At 33.7% G+C, this 22,763-nt stretch overlaps 1 protein-coding gene across 4 annotated transcripts; it reads right to left on the bottom strand.

The window, feature by feature from the left end:
- LOC105157993 (zinc finger CCCH domain-containing protein 55) lies at positions 10,613 to 21,422 on the bottom strand. 4 transcript variants are annotated; one of them, XM_020692880.1, is made up of 9 exons: positions 21,263 to 21,422; positions 20,679 to 20,922; positions 19,510 to 20,496; positions 17,808 to 17,996; positions 15,112 to 15,898; positions 14,459 to 15,006; positions 12,630 to 14,374; positions 11,261 to 12,384; positions 10,613 to 11,014 (listed from the first exon to the last, which is right to left on the bottom strand). In XM_020692880.1, the coding sequence occupies exons 3-8, from the start codon at positions 20,414 to 20,416 to the stop codon at positions 12,355 to 12,357; spliced, it is 4,206 nt and encodes a 1,401-aa protein (XP_020548539.1). In that variant the 5' UTR covers positions 20,417 to 20,496; positions 20,679 to 20,922; positions 21,263 to 21,422; the 3' UTR covers positions 10,613 to 11,014; positions 11,261 to 12,354. The 4 variants fall into 4 exon arrangements, with proteins under 4 accessions (XP_020548539.1, XP_020548537.1, XP_011072880.1 ...); XM_020692878.1 differs by having other exon boundaries at positions 10,613 to 12,384; positions 12,630 to 15,006; XM_011074578.2 differs by lacking the exon at positions 10,613 to 11,014 and having other exon boundaries at positions 11,943 to 12,384; positions 12,630 to 15,006; positions 20,745 to 20,922.

Raw genomic sequence — 22,763 nt, 5'->3', positions numbered from 1 at the left:
TTTTATATTTTTTTTGTTAAATATGATTTGTTGGTTTGTATATTATTATTGTTAATAATATATTTTAAAACATAAAAAATTATTTATGATATACACACAAATCATTGTGGTTACTTCCTACTCGCCATGCAGTGCGATTGATGATTTGTAAAGGACGCTTATAATGCAACCATTAAAAGAAGGGTTAATTACACTTTGGCCTCTCTCGAAATGTAAAATTATATTTATACCTCTAAAAATTCATTATTTATACCTAACCCCTTTTATTAGGATTTGCACGAAAAATACTAATATTAGCAAGAAAAATTTGCATAAATTTTAAATTTCACCCCTCATTTAATATTTTCATATAATAATTTTGTACTTATAAAAGAAAAATATAATGATTTAAACCTCACTCTATATATATATATATTATATTATATTTACCCCTTAAAGTGCAAAAAAATATATGGGAATATTAAAGGAGGAGTAACCTTTTACGTACACGTTTCATCGTATTTATACATTAATATTTTTTAACTATTATGATTAAAAGTAAAATAGTATGGAATTATTAATTAACAATGACTACTAACCTTTAGTCTGTAAGCGATGCCAAAATATTTGCTACAACTAAAAATTCTAACAACTATTTAGATCATAAGTAAAATAATAGTGAATAATAGTCCAAAAAAATTTCAAATGCATAATTTTCGAAATGAAGTAATAGATAAATCTAAATTTAAGAATAATATTATTTATTTATTTGAGAAAAAGGTGGTTCTTGTTATTTCTTTTTTTATATAAGCTATATAATATGTATTTCATGATATAATTTTCAGCTAATAATTCAAATTTGATATTATATTCTATAAAAAGAATATAATGTTAAAAGACTATGGATTCAAATGAAATTTGTAAGAACGGATAAAATAATTATTTTATAAATATTGCTTAGATTTTAATTTTTTTCCTTTCGATTTTACCAAAAACCAAAATTTTCGGAGAGGTAGGTACAAATTAATAACTCTGTATTTTTAGTAGCTGGTGCGAAAATTCAATTTCATCCTCCAATTAATTATCTTCGTATGGTTGTCGTGGCAAAAATAATAATAATAATAATAATTCCACACAAAAATCAGATTGTGTGGTTGTGAAATGTCTTTTCTACCCCTGGCTAATTTTTATTTCCCCATCAATATAAAAATTGATTGTGAAACATATACTATTATAAGTAAGTTTTGAGTTCTTGAGTTCATTGCAAAACTATATTGTGTGCCTTAGTTGTTTTTTCACAATTTGAATGTATTTGCAATCTTTAGGAAGGCTCTCACTTGGTGTTATGTTAGTTATTTTAACTAGTAATTCAACACACTCAACTTTGTGTACATATAATAAGAAAATAATATTTATATATTTGATTATCATATATAAAATAAGAAAAAAATATTAATTAAAGTTTATGTATTATTAAGTGTTTTGTAGTAAATTAAATGTAAATACACTTACATCCCCTCATACTTTATTTAATAGTATAGACGTATGTAGAAATTCTTATACGATATTAATTTGGATGGAAGCAATACAATTTTAGTCCTCTAATTTATGGGTTGGTATTTTTAGTCTGACACGAACAGATTTTTGTAATTTTAATATTTTAACAATATTTGTCATTTTCTGCCAATTTGGTTGGAAAATTACATGTGACTTGAACATGATCTGATTAAGTTGTAATTTTAGTCTTGTAACTGAGGAGCGTCGGCATTTTTAATCCTGCAATTAATTTAGGGGAGTTGGTATTTTTAGTACTGCACAGATTAAATTACATGACTAAAATTGCAATTTAATGGGGTCATGTACAAGTGAAACACAATTTTTCAGCCAAAAGGACTAAAAATGACAAAATTATAAAATTACTGGACTAAATTGAAAAAATTAATTCGTAAAGGAGAAATTAAAATCCTTCAATTTAATAGTTGACAAAATATAATTCAAAATATAAGTCGAAGGATTCGAAATCCTTGCAACATAGAAACATCAGAACAAATTCTTTACTCCCTCCTACATCATTCAACGTGTCAAAAATTTTCTGTTACACGTTGATGTCATATTTACGCATGTGCTGTATATATGCAACCCAAGTTTAAATTCTAATCTGATTTAAAAAAGAACGTGCGAATCACTTAGTATAATAACAATATGTGACACAAAAGTGTGATAAAAGATCCACACCGACAACAGTCTAGTATATTATTGGATTTTGCATTTCATATCTTATTGCATCTTCTATTTCGTTTAATATATACATGTCATGTGTATAAATACGATATCGTGTGTAATATTTAAAACAATATTTTATAATGATGGTACTTATATGTTAAATAAAATAAAAAATGCAACAGTATTTAAAATAAAAAAATTCAATCCAGCCTTCTAAATTGCCCCAAAATTGAACCATATATGATATTTAAATTGTATTATAATACATATTTATTTTGCAATCGGTAAATAATACTTGTTCAGGATGCACTAGAAGATTATTTAGCATTTAGTCATGATAAATATTTTAACTACACTCGTAAAAACCATGGCCAAAAAACGTCGCGTGACCGTGATCAATGACTATTTACTATGACTATTTATTTTTAGCCATAACAATTTTAATCATGATTAAATGTTAAATTTCATTTAGCGATGACATTAGTTCCCACAATTCTATTTCAACAAATTGAAAATACATTAATAGAGGCTCTCATCTGGTTGGTATTTAATAAAACATTAATTATTTATGATGTTTCAACCGTTAGATGTTGTGGGATGGTCCATAATCAATGGCCGATATATATTTTCGTCCTCCTAAATATTTATTTGTCTATCTATTTCGTCCTGCCTGCTTTCTGCTGAAATTAAAAGGGCAATAAATAAAATAAATAATACATTAACTATATTAAAGCTCTAATTATTGCACCACATGACCGGTAAATATTAAATTGTTGGGTAAATAAAAACCACCGCCATAAAGTTACATATAATTACGAATATCTGTTCGTTGTTCAAAAAATTACAGATATCCCTTAATTTTAATACATATTCTAACAATGAATCCATTTCATCAGTATCCGTTAGATTTCTATCAAATTTTTGTAGTGAACTCCCAAAAAGTTTCTTTTGGATTATGAATTTTTTCACATACTTCTTGAAATTTTCTAAAATATTTCTGTGAACTAAAATAACAAAATAATATTTATAATTTTCGAACCGTGAAAAAATATTTATAAATTATGTTAAAATTCGGACAAGACAGCTGTAATTAATTTTTCCAAAATTATTTGAGGTAAATAATTGTTGGTTGTGTTTCGTGATTTCTTCTTGAAAAGGAGGTGGTTATAGGGTGGTATTATTCATTAAAATCCAAAAATAAATAATTATTATTTTATTTTAAACCATACAAATATTTTAACAAAACCGTTTATTAGGTGAACTTTTGAGAGATGACAGGGACAAAAAAAGATAAATAAATAATTCAAGAACATAATTGTCGACCTCTACTTTTATATTAATACTCAAAAGTTATAAATGAATACGAGGTAGGTCATCAAATCGGTCTATGTCATTAAATTAATTTTGGTATGACTTGTAGCCTCACCAATTTTCTTGTCCAATCTTTTTTAAAATGATCATTTTTTGTTCCCGTCGTTAGGGACCGTTGAAAATTAATGATTGGATCATTTTTTTAAAAAGAAATATAGATAGTAAAGCAATTATTTTGTACCAGAATTGACATCAATCTACTTAAAAGGGCGAGAAGAAGAGAGAGACCAGTTTGGAGTGGAAAATCGCAATAATAGAGAAAAATTAGGAGGAATCGTAATCCATTTTTCTCAAATTCGAGTATGAGGTCGTCCAACAAGAATGTTCTATGAAAATAACTGTATTGTGAGAGTGGAATCTTCCTCCATCGTATGTTTTCGTGAAAAAAAAAAAAAAAAAAGTGTATTGTAGGTCTAGAATTGATTTAACATCAACTAACGGTGGGGACAAAACAATGATCGTTTTTAAAAGGTTGGGGTGCCAAAATTCATGAGTTTGGAATACAGGGTACCAAAACTGATTTAGTGGAAAAAATTGGGGACTAAAAGTGAAATTATCTCGAAAAAAGAAGTGGAATAAAGTTACTTCTTAATTTTAAGCAATCGTAATCTTAAATTTTAGGTTAATCACACCAGCACTCTCTGAGTTCAGGTTTAATCACACGAATACTCCTTGTCATTTGCAAGATTATAAGTATAGTACAACACTATAAATTAATATCGAATAATTTAATAAATTTTCTAAAATAATAATTTTTGTCGGTCCCGACTTGGGCCTAAGGTCTAAATTAATAATTTCGATAAACTAATAAGATAATAATTTTTCGAAAGACTTTAGTATAAATTTATGGTCCCTTCAATATTTTAAATTAATAATTCTATAAAATTATAAATATTGTATAATTAGGACAACTTAGTAAAATATGATTCTATTGTTATTTGCTTCTTAAAATTTAAATTTAGTTGTATTTTATCTCTAACTTTTCTTACTGCATCCAAAAGTTCCAGTGTTGTATTCTCATACTGCAACAAAAAATTGGAAAGAGTTGTTGCTGCTTATGAGTGCTTTCTTCAGCATAATTGATTGCAAAGACATTATATCAACAACATAGTTACAATTTCTTCAAAACTTTGGACCTCTAATCATGTATCATTTTCACTCGGTCCGATAGGTAAGGACTTAAACTAAAGGTAGTTACTATATAAACATCATAAAAAGGCAAAACTTATATCAGGTTCGATGAATCGGAGAAAATCTTTTTAATCTATATAGGTTTTACTGTAGATCTCCTGAAAGGATGCTAACATAATTTACTCGAAAAAATTACAATTTACGTCGCTCAACTTACATCATTTGTGATTTTGGTCCTATTGTTTCACCGTCACCATATTTAGTCCCATAAGTGTAAAAACAATTGCAATTTATGTCCCACTCACATTTTCCGTTAGATTCTTGACTCCAATAGCATAGAAAGTTGCAATTTACGACCCACAACTTATACCGTTTGTGATTTTGATCCCAAAAGGTATAAGTTGTGGGACGTAAATTGTAATTGTCCACACTATTACAGTCAAGCATTGGTTAAGTTAAAAGCACGTGCTCCTTCCATCAATAATGTAATGAAAAATATGAATGGGACATACATTATAAGTATTTAGACACTTTGATTAAAGAGGTAATGGTGGAAATTGGGGTTGCTGATGTAGTGCAAATATTCATGGTGGGATTGGATTGATAATATTCTTATGAGATGGCTAGAGAAACTGACACGGACAAGCCTTGTTTGCATTTGGTGTATGATATGATATTTAAAGTGAAGAAAGAAATACATAAGCATAAGAAGAATAAACAAAATCTTTTTTACTATTAAATTTTGAATATTTTATCTTATTTTATTCTAAAACTTGTGCTTAAAGTATTATTTTAATTTTTTATAGATGTTCATCAAAAGAATGGTAAAATTAACATCTGAACCTCACTCCACCACAAAGTGATGTAGAAATTTTTAGGATGAGGAAAATATGTTTGAGACGTCTTTTTTCCTAATGATGATACGGGAAGAGAAGTAAATGTGGAGCTTGCGAGATTTTTCGGATGCCATGATGACTTTGCTGATGAAGATTCTCTTCGAGATAGATAGGAAATGGATCCTACAAAGTGGTGGTTAGTACATGGCTTTGCAGCCCCTCACCTTCAAAGTATTTCTCTAGAGTTACTTGGCCATGTTTCTTCCTTTTCTTGCTATGAGAAAAATTGGAGTACTTATACATTCATCCACTCGAATGGTGAATTTAAAATTTAATATATTAAAAAAGAAGCTTCACCAAACTTAAAATTAGAATAAGATCCAATCAAGAGTGGTGAATGGAGCATACTACATCACATAAATAGCTAGATAGGAGACAAAATATTAAGTCTAAATTATCTTTTTGGTCCCGTAAAGAAGGGACTTTATCCTTTTAGTCCCACACTTTATGTGATTTTCGCATTGGGGCCCATTTTTAAAAGAAATGTTTTCAACTTAATTCCAAACTCCATTTACCGTCAAGTTTAAATGAAAAAATGGATAATCCATTTACTCCAGTTGTTGCATGTGAAATAAACTTTTTTGGGCTTTTTGGAGGCAAAGATTGACGCTGATAAGAAATGGCAAGTCTCTGTAAGAGGATGTGTTTCCATTGTGCTACAACATTAAAAAAAATCTTTCATTGTTTTCCTTCATTCTATTATTTGCTTGCTTGCTTGGTTGAAAAAAAAAATATATCTAAAACCAGCACAATAAATTGCTTTTGTGAAGAAGTTGTGAAGCTACGTACTTTATGGACAAATACAAATTTAGAGATGTTTCCACTCGAGAACAAGTACTATAAAAATCAACCCCACATTCATACCAAATCTAACCATTAATATACAGAACAAAACCAGCCATTATTTTTACAAATAAAAAACAAAAAAGAAAAGATAAAACCTTCAAACACAGAAAATCAACACGTACCATAGTTAGAGTTTTCCAGCATGGTGAGATAGCTGGGCCACAAGAACATGGTCGCGTATCTTTGAATGTTCACTATCTTTATTTGATTTCTTGTGTTTTTCTTCAAAACAAACCGACATACTCGAGCGATTTAGGACAAATTGACTTAAGAAATTTTTAGGATTTATAGGGAGATTCGCTTGATCTGAGGTTGAATTTCACTCACAACTCATGTGAGGTGTACAGGTGTAACTTTTTCCTTTAACAGTAATAACCACTTAACGGATTGTCCTTCCTTCCATTAAACTGGATAACGAATGGGATTTGGGACAAAGTTGAAAACCTTTTTTCTTAAAAAATGGGACCAAAGTGGGAATCACGCAAAGCGTGGGCCTAAAAGAAAAAGCCCCTTCTTTATAGGACAAGTTATGGATTTTGTATCCCCCCCCCCCCAAACTTATATTTTTTATTAATTATTATTCATATGTAATACAATATTTATATATCCTTAAATAATTTTGCATATATCCAACTTCATATGAAAAAAATAAAAACTTAATTAATAAAAAATTAATAATATAGATGAACGTATGTTAAGATATTTAAATCTAAACTAATATTGTTTAATAAAAATATAATATTAGTAGAATGTATTCATTTATATAATTCATCGTAGATCGCAAAATGATATTACTTGGTGAGAAAATTAATAATTTATTTGAACGTATACCTTGTCTTATAATTCATTTTAACTTGAAAATTGTATTAATGTATTTAAATCTAAACTGATATTTATTGATATTATTTAATAAAAAAATATTAGTTGAGTGTATTCTTTGTATTATATAATTCAATGTAAATAGTAAAATGATATTATTTGATGAGAAAATTAATAATTTAGATGAACATATACTTTGTCTTATACAATTAATTTTAGATTGAAAACTATGTTAAGGTATTTAAATCTAAATTGACATTATTTAATAAAAAAATAAAATATTAGTTGAATGTATTCATTGTATTATATAATTCATTGTAAATCATAAAATGATATTACTTGATGAGAAAATTAATAAATGAACGTATATTTTGTCTTATTCTTATATAATTCATTTTAGTTTAAAAACTATATTAATATATTTAGACCTAAACTGATATTTGTCTAATAAAAAAAATAAAATATTAGTTGAATTATTAATGTATTTAAATATAATTAAATTAACAATTCAAATGATTTAAGTTTAATTAATTAATATTAATTAAGATGTCAATACATTAAGTTAAAAACAAGAACAAAAAAAGAAAACTCAATTGTGAAGCGGGGCGGGGCGGAGATGGGATTTTAAACAACTCGGGCGGCAAAGCGGGGTGGGTCTCGAATCCGATCAAACTCGCCCCATTGTCATCCATTGAGGTGAAATTAAGTGGGGTGGGTCTCGAATCCGATCAAACTCGCCCCATTGTTATCCATTGAGGTGAAATTAGGTGGGGTGGGTCTCGAATCCGATCAAACTCGCCCCATTGTTATCCATTGAGGTGAAATTAGGTGGGACGGGTCTCGGGTCCGATCAGACCCGCCCCGTTGCCATGGATTGGGCATGCAGAATTAAGAATGTTGGAAATGGTTGGCTCCCTAATTAATTTACAAGCTGCTAACTAAAAAGAGATTATTGAGAGAATGATTACAATAAACAATAAGCAGTGAAGATTGTGGAAAGATTTTGGAGTCCAACCTATTAATTATTTGCCATGTGAATATCAACTCAATATCCCAACTGTTTAAGTTGGCATTCTTGCACAGCTATATATGTCTACTTCAAAGTTCTTAACTAAATATAATTTTAATTGTATCTTTAATTTTTTAATTATAGTTTTTTTATACTTTTAGTCTTATAGTTTGTTAAAATTGTAAAGTCATCTTTCACCTTTTTCTAATTTCGAGATTTCAGGATAAATTAGCCGAAATTTTCAAAATTTATCAAAAAGTAGTATATGTTTTTTAAAAATTGAGAAAACGTCTATTGGCTCTCTTTTTTTTTTTTATGTTGTGACAAGTGGTGATTGATGTAAAAAAATGGAAATGGAGTTGAAAATGGAAGTTTTCAAGGTTGGTTGGACAACGGGCACGTGTTTAGAGCGTGCTTTTTTCATCAAAATACTAACAAATCTGACGAAAAGATTAAAAACGAGAATTTTTGTAGCTTATGAATATTAATGAGAATTAGATAACTAATGAGACGAAAATTGAAATTTCTCCTGAAAAGGTGAGAGTAGTTTGATATTGTAGCATTTCTTTAAATGCTAAATATGTTGCTGCTAAAAATGCTTTAATTATAATAGCTTTTGCATTTGGTTAAATAGTAAGTAATGTGATAATATAAAATAACAACGTTGTTATGTTGTTAATGTTTTAATAATGTAAATAAAGAAAAAATATTTCATTTGAGCAATCACTATTGTTAATTCCAACTAATTTAGCACTAAGATTGTGTTACCTACATGCTAAGTATTGATGGTTTATCCACTTTTATAGATATCCATAGTGATTGAGTTTATTTTATCGTCAACTTATAAAATGATATAATTAAAAGAAAAATTGAAGTGAATTACAAGTCTCTGTTACGGTATTATAAATATGGAACCATAAATTCAAATAAAAAACAAATAGTTGATAGGAAGACTCTTAGTCAAGTAGGTAGAAAACATAGGAAATCATACACCTCAAAAGATTTCGAAGGTTTATACGGACGTCGAGAAAGTTTTCTTGACAGACGAAGCATCTCTTGTTGAATGTAAAAGAAAGCTAGATTCGTCTGTAATTTTGAGGTATGCTAATAGATCTGTTCATTAGACGAAACATAACATGTGAAGTCCATTTGTAATTCAAATGGTATAAGGTCCACCAATTTAATACTGTTGCCTGCGTTAATCTGTTTGATGTGCTATTTTTGTAGTTTCCCTATAATAACAAAGTAAAAACAACTATTACTGTTCAGTGATAATTCGTATAGAACGTAAATACAACTATTAAATGAAGCATAAAGATAAATCAGAAAAGTTTCAATTTTACGAGCATTTGAAAAAAAAAGGCTGAGGTTAGAATATTCGGAGCAAAAATTTTAGTATGTGCAATTTTACCAATAAACTGCAAAATTAATGAGGAAAAGTTTATAGCTTTTAGTTTGAATTAATTTAATTTAAATAGTTTAAAAATATCAGTTTTAGATCAAAAATATTATGTATAAAGTTTTGTGTAATTATACGTAAATCCATCTGACTATGAAAAATTACATCTACTATCCCTTTACGTATATTTTTGTCCAAACAAATATATCAAATAACTTAATATTAACAAAATATTATAAATAAAAACTCATATTTACCCGATTGACATGTTACGAACATGTTGCAGATTAAACAAAATATTTTTTTTTTCAAACTACCTTTATAAAAGTAAGGATATACCTCTTCATATACATTAACGTGAGAAAATATATAAAAATAATTTGGTCAATTTAAAAAAAATTGTTTAACGTACCATCAGTCATTAATAATCAATCAAAGATAAATGTTATCCTTTAGCTTATTTTGCTAATATTTGACAAATTTTAACCAGCAAATGAATCTATCTGTTAAATGAAAACAAACATCAGAAATGCTAGAATAATTTTTCAAACTATATTAAATTTACGTATAATTACATTAAACCTCAAGAGAGAGCGGTATAATTATCCCAAAACATTATTTTCAATTTATTCTTAATAAAAACTAATAATAATTCAAATTAAGTCATTACAGAAAACCTTAATCCCATTGCCACATGATACTACTATAATGAGCCTTGCTCCTGTAGTAGACCATTTATGCGCTGCTCAATTCATTTGTATACTCATATATATGCTACCTTCTCTGGTGACATATATTAGTTGTTACCCATTGTAAAATAAATTCAATCAATAAAAAGCGATAATGCATTAGCTAACCCATCCCAAGAAGTTGGCTATACTATTAATTAATACACCAATGGCCTGTAAAACTTTAAATGTTGTTAGTGTTGACAACATCTAATTCAACTCATCAATAACATTATAACAATAAGGTTCTGTTCATGAATGCAAGGAGGACAACAAAAGAGAAAAGAACAGTTTCATCCATGCCAAACAATTCTTGGAACAGAAAAGAAACTTTGCATTTATATCAGTTCGCAATTTCTTCCTTTAACACATTTCTTCAATCTAATAAACAAGTCTTTCCCATACCAAGCAACCAAATAATTCCCCCAAATATACGAGCAGAGACGAGTTGGGGAGCAAAGACTGGCATGGTCGCTCCTTCCATTTGTCTATAATCTCAATTTTTTCGGAGCTAGAAATCACTGGAACTTCTTTAACTTGCTTTACCGGGTGCAGCAAAAACATCTACACCATCCCTCTATTGCTTCTTTAACTTTGCTCAATATACAGGATCCTGCAGAACAGAAACTTACTAACTATCCAAAAGAAAAGAGATGAACAAAGACGTTATCACCAGTAGATCTCAATGATACAAGATATGTGTATGATAAGGAAAAAGAAAATATCAGCTAACCATCAAGACAGGAAGAGAACATCCAAGAACTGATAAAAGCCACAGTTTTTTAACAACATGCCTGGCAATTGTTCAACTCTCCTACCAAATAAACAGGATCAAATATTAGAAAGTATGAAATTGTACCTTGAAGAGCCCACCTCTGAGCTACATCCATCATCAGAGTCTTGTACATACACCATCTCCGGATACTACTTACGTTTCAAACAGGAAAATCTAATCCTTGACAAATGCACATTACAGAAGTTTTATGCTGCAATTAAGAACAGTCAGTAAGTAGCAAGTGTTGGTCGAGGTCTATATGTATCAGAATATGCCTCATTTTTAAGAGGGACTGGTTGGAGTCCAAGTAGCAGTGGGAAATATGGTACTTATTTACAAGCAAAGACCAAAATTTTAACTCTATCAAAGCCGCCTCAAAACAACTGAGGCAAGTGTTTCCTGCAGTAGACATTAAGAATAATATGCATCATGTCAACAGTATCAAACAGAAATTTCGTTAGTTTCTGATCCTTACACCCAATCATCAACCTAATAATTTGACCAGAAAGAAAGATTCAGCAAAGGGCATCAGATCTTAAATACACTAAGGTGACAAAAATGAAAATTACCTAAGATCATCACTATCAAGATTTTGCCTTGATTATGTATGGGTGCAACATTTTGCAGGCCTTCGCATTGCAAAAAGTTCAATAAATAAACAATCTATGAAGCTGTTGGGTATTGTAAATACAATAAGGTCTTGCATCGGACAACCTGGAAACTCTAGATGGAAAATTTTCAGTTAGAGATCCAATTTGAAACATTGTTGATGGAATATATTAGACATTAAATTATAAACTGAGATTCTGCATAGACGCTATATATTACTCAACAAAATATCTCCATAAAAGGAAAGTTATATGGAGAAAGTATAACCGAGAACAGAGAAAACCTAGCTCAATAGGAATGCACAATGAATATGTTTTGCAACTCCCTCATAACGTCTGCTAATTTACATTGATATATCACCCGTTTGAAATTTGTCATTATGCTTTACTTGGGCGTTGTTGGAGATGTAATTTATTGACAAATGCACTTCGATCTGCTAGTCAATCTGAAGCCATCAAATTTCCTTTAGATGACGCTTCCAAAGAGCATATTCATTTTCAACATCTGAATCTTGAAGTCAGAAAATCTAAGTTGAGTCCTTGACAGCAGATCCATCACTCAAGTCAGATTTACACCTTGACGTACTTGTCAACATAACCCTGTAAAGAGTGAGAGGAAAAGAAGAGTCATTATATAAGCCACAATAAACAATATGCCAAGGAGTGTGGATCCTTTAATGCAGGCGTGTTCAAGACAAAATAACTGTAAATGCAGATGTTATCATTACAACTCGTGCACTACATTTTAGGAAAAAAATGTATAAATATTAAATATCCTTAACAATTTAACTTCAAACAGGTAAACGACAGGCCAAACATCAAATCTTGATTAAAAGAAGCCTTACCATAACAAGCTTAGTTAATTTTCCTCGGGAAGAATCAATATAGTGATTTATTTTTGACTGGGATCTGGGTATATGGTGACTCTTCATAGCTCCAGATACTTTATCAACAGTTTTCTTGACTATGGTCTTAAATGCCTCCTTGCTCATATTGCCCTGGCGCCATGATGGCTTTAGGACCTCCTTCACAAAAGTAGCAATTGAAATCTTAAAGAGTTTCATGGATCTCGAGTCCTTGCCCTTCTTCTTCTTCCCAGAAGCCTTAACCTGATCAATCTCTATTTCTCCTGCATTTAAGTCAGTTGTATCATTAGGATTACTAGAGCTTCCATTCAAGACAGCACCTATCTCCGCATCAGCTGTTTCTCCACATTCTTCAATTTCAAGAGAATCATTGGTTGATGCTGCTGTTCCTCCTTCATGCTGCCCGGTACCTTCCATATTTAACACCCTTCCTGATCCACTGAATCTCGGCATATTATCAGAATCACCAACAGCTTCATGTTTTAGAAAATCAGCTCTACTGAATGAATTTGAAGCTGGCTCAATACTATCAAAGAGTGGATCATACTGATTGCCACCCAGCCTTGGCAAAATACTCGCAGCTGGCAATCCAGAACTCGATGAGGAAAACATATTTTTAGAGCCAACACTTCCAGTCTTGTGCCCGTCGACGGAGACTGAACCCAAACCAAATGGGGCACCATATTTAGTGCCGATGGTTGCATCATTGTCTTGGGTCAAAGCATTTGAACTGAATTTGGAGCTCAGCGGCAGATCAAATGTAGATGCGTAAGGATTGAAATGATTTACAATTCTAGATCCCACAGAGTCGCGCATGTAAGATGGCTGATTCCCCTCAGGAAAATCTGGAGTGGTTCTAGCCGTGGAAGAACTCAACTTTGCAGGCTCAACAAGTTCTGCAGAGATACTACCAGCTACAAAATACTGTCGACCGTAGGCTGCCTGTTGGAAGTAAGAACGACTGTGAGAAGAGTTACTATCTGAAGGAAGATTGCCACCGAGAGAACTATGCATTCCCTTTGATGGTGACTGCATCAGTAAGGAATTAGTTTGACCATGACCAACTGACTGTAAAGGATTCATGCCCTGTACTGGATGTCCAGTTAAGCAATCTTCTCCAATTATATGAGGACCACCCTGTCGACTCGTTAGATTGCTCAAATGCAAACTACTTGATCCAAAATTGTCATTGACATGTGGCACTTGATCAGGCTCATGAGTCCTATCATATGTCTGATACCGAGCAGTCTGAGAATGATTAAGCAATTCAGTTGGCTGTCCTCTCACAGATGTATAAGAAGATAAACCATCCCGTGGAGGCAATAAAGACTCTTGCATGTTTTCTGAAGGAATGTTGTGTTCTCTAGTTGTTACATTAAAAGACAAATAAGAACGTGGTGGGAGTGGAGGTGGAAGAACCGAGCTTGATAAATAGTTTGATGACCCAGAAGAATGAGAATGCTGGTAAGCAACTGGCGCTTGATAAGCTGAGTAAGTAGGTGGCTCTAAGTTGTAACCTTGTATTATTGGTTGAGCAGCAGGAGTATTCATCACTTGAGAGACTGAAGGCAAAGGAGGGGCTAAGTGGGAAGGATGATTAGCAATTGATTGTGGCAACTCACTCAAAGACTGAGATGGGACTCCTTCAGCACAATCAGGTTTTGTTACAGGATTTCCAACAAAGTGCAGTTGACCAGTAGGACCTTGTTTTCCATCAGGTTTATCTGCAGGAACATGGGTTAATGTGGCTGCTGTTGCGTGCACAACTGAAGGTGATCCAGAGATTAAAGAATCATCCATCCGTTTACCTTGCTTATCAACAATTTCCGGGACCTTATCACAATACTGCGCTGGAGATTGTGCAATGAAAGAATTCTCTTTGCCTGAGGGCGTGTCATGAGCAGAATGACCTGAAAGATTACTTGCTACAACATCAGCAACTAGAAGAGAAGCAGATTCCAGAGAATTTAATTTATCAGAGTGGGTGGTAGAAACAACTGGCAGTTCTTTGGCAACTTTTACTTCCTTCAGGCCAGGCAAATCTTTAGAAATCTTGCGCACGTTATCCTTGGGTTCTTTGTCAGGGAGAACCTTACTCTCTTCACGAAAATCAGGACTCCGTACAGCAGGCAGCATATCCCGATACTGCTGTTTTCCCCTATGGTATCTCAATCTCTCACTCTTGTCATCATGGTGTGAATACCGACAAGTAGCACCACGATAACACTTGCCTCGGAGAAAGTCAAAGCATTCTGGAAGTTGACCCTTATCCCATCTCAGTTTATCACCAGTGACATCACGGTCACGCCTTAAAACAGGTGACCTACTCCTACTTCTTCGTCTATTTGGAGACAAGCTGAAAGAGAATGACTGAAGATGTTAAATTCTCATCATCCAAACTTAAAACATTAAAAGGAAGAGGAAAAAATTACAGTATTTATCACCAATGTCTAACTCAGACCTGCGAGATCGGTCACGCCTCTCTTTTCTCTTCCATGGGCTTCTCCTCCTCCTCCTACCAGGAGGAGATCGACTTCTGCTTTGGCTTCTACTCCTTTTTCTGGCTCTTTTAGCATGCCTCCGTCTATAACGGGGTGAATCACTTGTGTCACTGTCACTAACACCTTCTCTAACCAATCTTCCAAACTCATCTACATTCACCTTAGCAGAATCATTCTTCATATCTGCCTTGTGAAAACTAGCACCCTCAGGACCCATATTAGCATCGTATTTGCTCAAAGAATCTTTTTGTTGAAGTGCTGTATCAATATCAAAGCTTACAGATTCTTGACCTCTATGGCTTTTATCCGAAAATTCCTCAAATTTCCGCGTCAAAGGAGATGTTTTATCACCTTGCATGACATCTTTTGGTGAATCAATCATGGACTTGGAGAGCATATGCTTGTTGGACTTCGATAATGTCTCCAGTCCGAATTCTGAACCAAAATTACACCGCTTCTCAGCATCAAAATTTCGAGATCCATCTTTGATACATGGAGGACTAACATCTCTAAGAAGATTATCACCCTCATTTTCTGAAGTACTGTCAGAAGTATAGCCCTGTAGGAGTTTGAACGCATTGGCACCGTCCACAAGCTGACTGGAAAGCTTCCCGTAACCATTTTGTGCCTGAACTACTGCTACACTCTGTCCGCTTAAGTTTTCATGCTGGGAAGAAAAATCTTTTACACTGACGTCAAAAGACTGCTTAGTTTGTCCATTTCCATCATCAGAAGGGACTTCAACGCCTGCAGACATAATATTAAGGGTGAAATGTGTCAAAACAGAATAATTCATTATATCAGCCTTAAAGGCAATATAAGATATAAAATTACCGATCAACTAACAGGTAGGCTAGGCATGAATTCAGATAAATTCACAGCAAATAGCCCACCAGCATTACAGAAATGAGATGCAGCAGTATATGCGCCAATCAGAGAAAGAGCATGAAAAACTGCCACATGATTTATTTTAATGTACACTAGAACTCTAATATATAAAATCCAATAAGTCAATTTCTGACAGATAATAAAAGTTTCAGAGGACCTACTGATCTGGTTTTCTTTTTAGAGGCAAAATGTTTAACTTAATGGACCATTAAGTGGGTGCATTCCAAACTAAATCACACAGTCAGGTGCAGATGTTCTGGAGAGAGCACAATGTAATATATTTCAGAGTGGGGGCACCTTAGAGAAGATACTTGATGTTTATATGTACTGCATAATTTGTTTACCAAATCCTGATTGATTATAGATGGTAGCTCAATGGTCGATATTGATGTTATAACCAAGAAAACCAATTACCGAGCCCCCTCCTTCACATTTTTATCCATGAGAGACTAAAAAGAAGGTTAATGTGAAAGCAAGAAACCATAAAGTAATACCCCTGCCTCTTGCCACTGCTATTCACATCACCTGGTCCAAGATTCCTTATTTCTTATAATCTTTCTTCCTGTAACCAAGAAAACCAATACCGCGCTTTCGTGTTGATTGCTTCTACTTTAGGCTAGAGGTGCACGATCGAGACAACTTCACCAAAGCTCAGTTTGAGCTTGCGGACAAGCCGGGTCAAGCTAGTCTCTTAACTTCGAAGAATCACCATTGCAATGTCGGACACGTAAAACACACGTGTCGAACATTGGCATTTGCATGTCCACAAAATTAAAAAAGAAAGAAAGGAAAAAAAATAAGTGTTGGACACCTTAAACGACGTGTACGATACATATAAGAACATGGCTGCAGCTTATTTTTACAATTTTAAGAAATATGGCGGCTAAAGAAACTCAATCTGACTTCTCACACCTAAAGATTGTAGAAACACACTTTTTCTTTCTATCAGTTTTCTTCCCCTCTATTTCTTTCAATCTTCTTTCTCCATTATCAATCTTATCGGAGAACTCACCAAAAGAGAAGCACTATATTAAGCTCTATTTACTTGTATATTTTTAACCCACGTACTTGTAACTCTGCAAATACAAAAATAAGCTGGCACTGAACTAGTCCTTTATGGAAATCAAGTTAAACATACCCATATGTTGATGTTACTAGCTTTGTTAATATTGTGTAGAGGGTACAATTGGATCGGAAGTACTTGTATCATAGCACTTATTGTTAATGTCTCTCTCTTTATTCTGCTTATATCAATTCCACATTCTGATATGATGCCTATGAGATTCACATATTCTTCTTGTATAGTAAGAACACCATGGTATATCTTTTATTCCAAAAAGAGTGTCCATCGAATTAGAGACAAGCTTAACATCCAGTGTCTTTTTTTACATTAAGCATCAGCAATCATCAAACTGCAGAAGCATCAAAAACTTCCATGTACCACATCAATAATCTGAAGACTATGATGATTGTAACGAAGTCATCATGAACCTCAATACAGTGAAAATAAAAATTAAAATTCAAACAAAGAAAAGATAAGATAATGGTTGCAGGAAAAAGAACAACGAAATAGAAGGCCGAGCATTAGAAAATTTAGCAGCTTATGCATATATAAACATACATTTTCCACGGATCAAGGCACAATTGGGGAAGCAACAAAGTAAAGAGCAGGTCTGTGTTCATGAATCATGATAGTGCCTAAAGCAAGTACTATAGGCAAAGAGGTTGGACTCTATGATGGGATAAACCAGCAGAATTAGTTTCGTACCTCTTATGTGGTCCTTCAATACTGCAGCTTCATCATCTAGAGCAACCTTAGGAAGTCCATCCCCTCCACCATGCTGCAAAGCTTGTAGCTTCTCTTTGGCATAATCTTCTTGAGAAATTGAAACGCGATCATCATTTGAATTGTTAGATGAGCAGTTCTTCTTCTCCTCATCAGGGTGAGTAATGTCATCTAGAACGACCACAGACAAGAAACTCACAATGCATACCATTGGAGTACCGTACTAGCGTTCCTTACTTGAACACAATGTAAAAACACATACAAACATATACATTTTGCTGATTATAGCAAATAACATTTAGCTTCACACATGTGCATCTAGTGGAATAACTCCATACTTTACAGAGGAAACTTATCCATGTCTTATGAATCACAAAAGCAGGATGAATAAGAAATGCAAAGAACAAGTATAACAATTTCCTCAAACACTTGACTCTGTGAATGAGAAAAGGTTGTCAAGACATTTTCAGGTTGTAATCATACTGTAGTTAGAAGAAAAACCACTCAATAACATAATAAAGATGAAAGAACAACTAATACATAGATTCAAAGGCATTACAGTTCGAAATTGATTTCAATTTACTCTTTTCATTTTCAATTTCCGTACAAAAATAAAAAGCTTATCGCACTTCTATCAGATTCTTCTCCATAAACTCTGGTTTAGCATTTTTACCTAGTGGATAGATCTTTAAAAGCAAAACCAGAAAATGAAACATAGAAATATGCCCAAAATCTGCTGCGATAGCTAATAAATTATGGAAAAAAAACTTTTTGATACAAAAACTAAAAAGAACACAACAAGAAATGAGCTCTATCCATGGCAATTCTCTTCACAAGCAACCACACTTAGCAAGCTGAATATTCACAGTAATTTTCCCTCTACATTGCAGCATATCACTTAAATGGGAAAAAACATCATTTTTTTAAGTAAAAGGAGAATAAATGTAAAGCATCCCCATAGGTAGTGACAGGAAAATTTGCAAAAAACAAAGTCTATTCTAGCATTGAACTGTGGCACACAATACCGACGACTTCCAACAAGCGAAAATAGACTTACCAACACAAAGTTTTACTATTATTTATGCAGAGATTATCTAGTAATGTATTATACTACAACAAGGAGGAAACAACTTATGCTCTTATGTATAGCACTACACAGGGCAAATAAATGTAGAAGAATAAATTATGTTTCACTAATGTATTCTGAAGAAATATTTCAATGACACTTTTAGAGGACAATATTATATTAAGCCAATCTTATATTATAAAAATTATGAACTTTCATCTACAAGAATGTAGAATTATCTCTTGATATTCATGAAGAACATATAGAGCAGTTTCTTAGCCAGCTACCAGCATAGCACATAAATGTAGAGAAATCCGAAGCTCAAGAGGGATGTCCTCAGCATCAGGAGCTTGTACGAGGGCATGCATGTATGCAAATCAATTAGATCATGTCAAGGAAGAAGGGAAAAGAAAATGAAAATTCTCAGAGCCCTACTAATAAAACAGGCTGCCCTCCAACAAGAATTTCTTATATCACAATCTCAAATTTTAAACAAGTACTGCTGCTTTTGAAACAAATGAAGTTTTAGAGGACCAAAAATCGAAATAAGCAAGTCAATTCAGATGCTTACACCTCAGAATCACATTAACAAGTGTCTGCAGGAACTATTAGGCTAACCTTCCATATCCATATCGGAATCAGCAGGTGAATGAGTGACATCAGCATCTGCTAATTCCACCTTATTTCCATTCTTCTCAGTATGCTGACAAAGCACTTCAATTTGAGGTACACTTCTATCTTCCACAGGCTTCACTGGAGCTAGACATTCCAACATCGAATTATCCCCATCTAACGGTTCCTCCTTCAAGCTGCAGCTTCCACCATTCTTTGAGAGGACATCTGATGGGGGTGAAGAAGGTGGATGAGGTGGAACTCCAGGAGGAGAAGAGGGTGGAGGTGGAAGTGGAGGTGGAGGTGGAGGTGGCAGTGGTCCTGTCGGTTGTAGATGGCAATGTTGCCGCATTGTAAGCACAGAGGATTCAAATGGATCAGACATCAAAAAACTAGAACTGGATGAGTAAGGTGGCAGCTGGGGAGGGGGAGCATGAGATGCAGGTTGATTTGGTGGACCTCTTTCCAGAGCACGTCCTTGTGAAGATGTCAGTGGATATGCACTTGGACCCCGAATAGGTGCTGTTGGAGGAAGTTGACGTACATTTTGACTCCAGGGCTGGAGAGTTTGCTCAGATGTTGGGTGGGAATGAGAGCTTTGGGTGCTTACATGCGCTTGCGGATGTTGGGAATGAGTTAAGTAAGATTGAGCAGAACTCATTCCGCTTGATACAAGTGGAGCTGATGGAACTTGGTGAGGAACACCGGGCATGGCTTGCTGATACGGAAGGATACTTGGTGTAAAATGAAACGATGGACGTCCTTGTTGAATAACTTGTGGTTGTGGAACAGGTGGGCCATGATGGGAAGTAGGGGGAGGAGGAGGAGGAGCGGCAGGGTGTTGCTGAAAGGCAGGTGGGGGTGCATAAGGACCCCGCCCAACCTGAGTGGTGTAATTCCCTTGACCATGCATCTCCAAACCAGATCAATAACCCAAAAATATCTATGCCCACAGCATCCTCAACATCAGGAAAATTTGCACCTTGAAACTCTCTGAAATGAGAACAGGTGACAAAGGTAAACCGATCTGACTTCAAACAAAATATACTATTACTTCACTGAAAAGAAAGCACCCAAAGTTTGCTGATAAATTATAACTAAGAAAACAAGAATGACAAGAGACAGGACAATGATAAGCCTTTTAATGCAAAATGTTAGATTTTGAAAGGGCTTACTCCCAAGTGGGACTCAATTGAGAAATCTTAAGTTCAAAGTCCCGTCAATCTTCACAGTGAACCTACTTTCTCTTGCAGCTTAAATTAATATCCAAGTATTATCTTCTGACAGGGAGAAAAAGGAAACTCAGCTTCACTTCACTCTTGATGGATTAGGGCACAGGATCATCACATGTGTTATTTTCCAACTCCCATGTTCAGTCCTATCGACTTAGAGTTCCACCATCGCCCGATCAAAGTCAGTCTAATTGGCAGAAAGACATATTAGTCATCCATCAGTCCAAGCCAAACTAATCAAAAATCATACATTTCTCCTTTTTAAAGGACATCTCTGAGAAATGCGAAAATAACCAACAGAATTCATTCCCACAAATACTACGACGGAAACCAACAAAATGAAATTCCCAACACTCAACATCTTCAACAAACCCGCAAAGTAAAATCTAAGGGACAATTGATATTCTGTTCAAGATATTCGCTACAACATTCACTCCCAATCATCCAACTAACGAAATATTCACTTCTTTTCCCTCCTGAAATAAATAAAACCAACCAATACGAAAGATGCAGTAGGTGTAACTCACAGAGATTCGGGAATAGACAATTCGACACCGCTGCAACAATTCGATAGAGCGAGGAGAAAAGGGATAGACAAAAACCCTAGAACAAGTAGCTTATGTGTGTCTCTGTGTGTTTCAAAGTTATTCTGATTCAAAGGGAGGCTTTCGTCATTTTTTTCTTTGTTGGTTTTTCTTTCCTCTTCGGTGTTTTGGTGTTTTCCAATCAAAACGCTATTAAAGCTGACCGTTCGATCGAGGAAGCACATATGAACCGTGCGATCAAGGGCGTGTCTATAATTAGAGGTAAATTGAAGTCCCCAGTTAGAGATGGCGTCGTTCGAAGGGAGCTAGGGCACAATTAAATTGGGGAAAAAATTGGGGTGTTGCTCTTTCCCCGATTTTTGCAATAATAGCTTGAGCCACAGAAGGATTAACTGCAATTTATATGTTTCGGATCTATTTATTTACTTTTGAAGGGCATTTAAACGTTCATTTTCAAAATTACAGTGGCAACCAAAATGCCTCTTTATATTCAATACTTTTGAAGGGCATTTAAACGTTCATTTTCAAAATTACAGTGGCAACCAAAATGCCTCTTTATATTCAACATCTCTATGGGGTAAGGGGTGTTCAAAAAGAATTAATAAAAAATTTCTTTTATTAAAAATGAATAATAATGAAAGTTCGTCTTTTTTTTCGAAAAATCGTGAGCACATCATCTTTCCAACCATGGTGGGTATGATCAATCAATGCACTAATCAACCCATTATCATCCAACACCTAGGATTATCTAATGGGTTGGGTACCGTTCATCTAGGAAATCACTATCATCTCAAACTCTAATATTACATCCATTGCCCACACGCCAACGATTCCCCACTTTCACCGAACTCACAGGATACACTATCAAGTTAGCGATGCACGACTAGCCAACGAAGCATAAATGAAATCAGTGTTAGGAAAGTATTTAGCCTTAGAAGTACGACTTACCAATATTGAAAGTTGATGTATAATGCTCCATGCCTGCTTGGCAAGTAATGCATTGTTAAAAGCCTCCAAACTTTCGAGAGCTAAGTTCCCTATTTACTATCGCATAGCTAAATCAAGACACCTTGTGTACGCCCTTTTTATGCCAGAAAAATCCACTATCAAGCTCTCGAGCTCTCTAATAAAGGTCTTCGAGAGCTTGAAGCATGACATGGAGTAAAATGGGATGGTTTTCTAAAGAGAAAATGTCGCTAAGAGTAAGTATAAACGATCTATTAGATATCCTCAGGCTAGGAGTACCACTCCCCAGCATTATTCCTAAGTTTCGAAATGGTATTCTAGCGTTTAGCGGACACCTTCATATGAAAAAAACCCATTGTTCCTATCTTCCTCTCGAAGTATCCGATTTCCAACCTTGCTTCCACATAATCTCTTCTTTTACCAATAGTGATTCCAACTCTGATTGATTGTCCTTTAGCTCTGCTCGTGAATATGTTGATAGTGTAGACTTCTGTAAGGCAACAATGTATTTCTCTAG

This window comes from Sesamum indicum, linkage group LG3 (assembly GCF_000512975.1).
Source record: "Sesamum indicum cultivar Zhongzhi No. 13 linkage group LG3, S_indicum_v1.0, whole genome shotgun sequence".
NCBI lineage: Eukaryota > Viridiplantae > Streptophyta > Magnoliopsida > Lamiales > Pedaliaceae > Sesamum > Sesamum indicum.
Note: the sequence above shows the minus strand (reverse complement) of the source record. Positions and strands in the feature narration are given on the sequence as shown.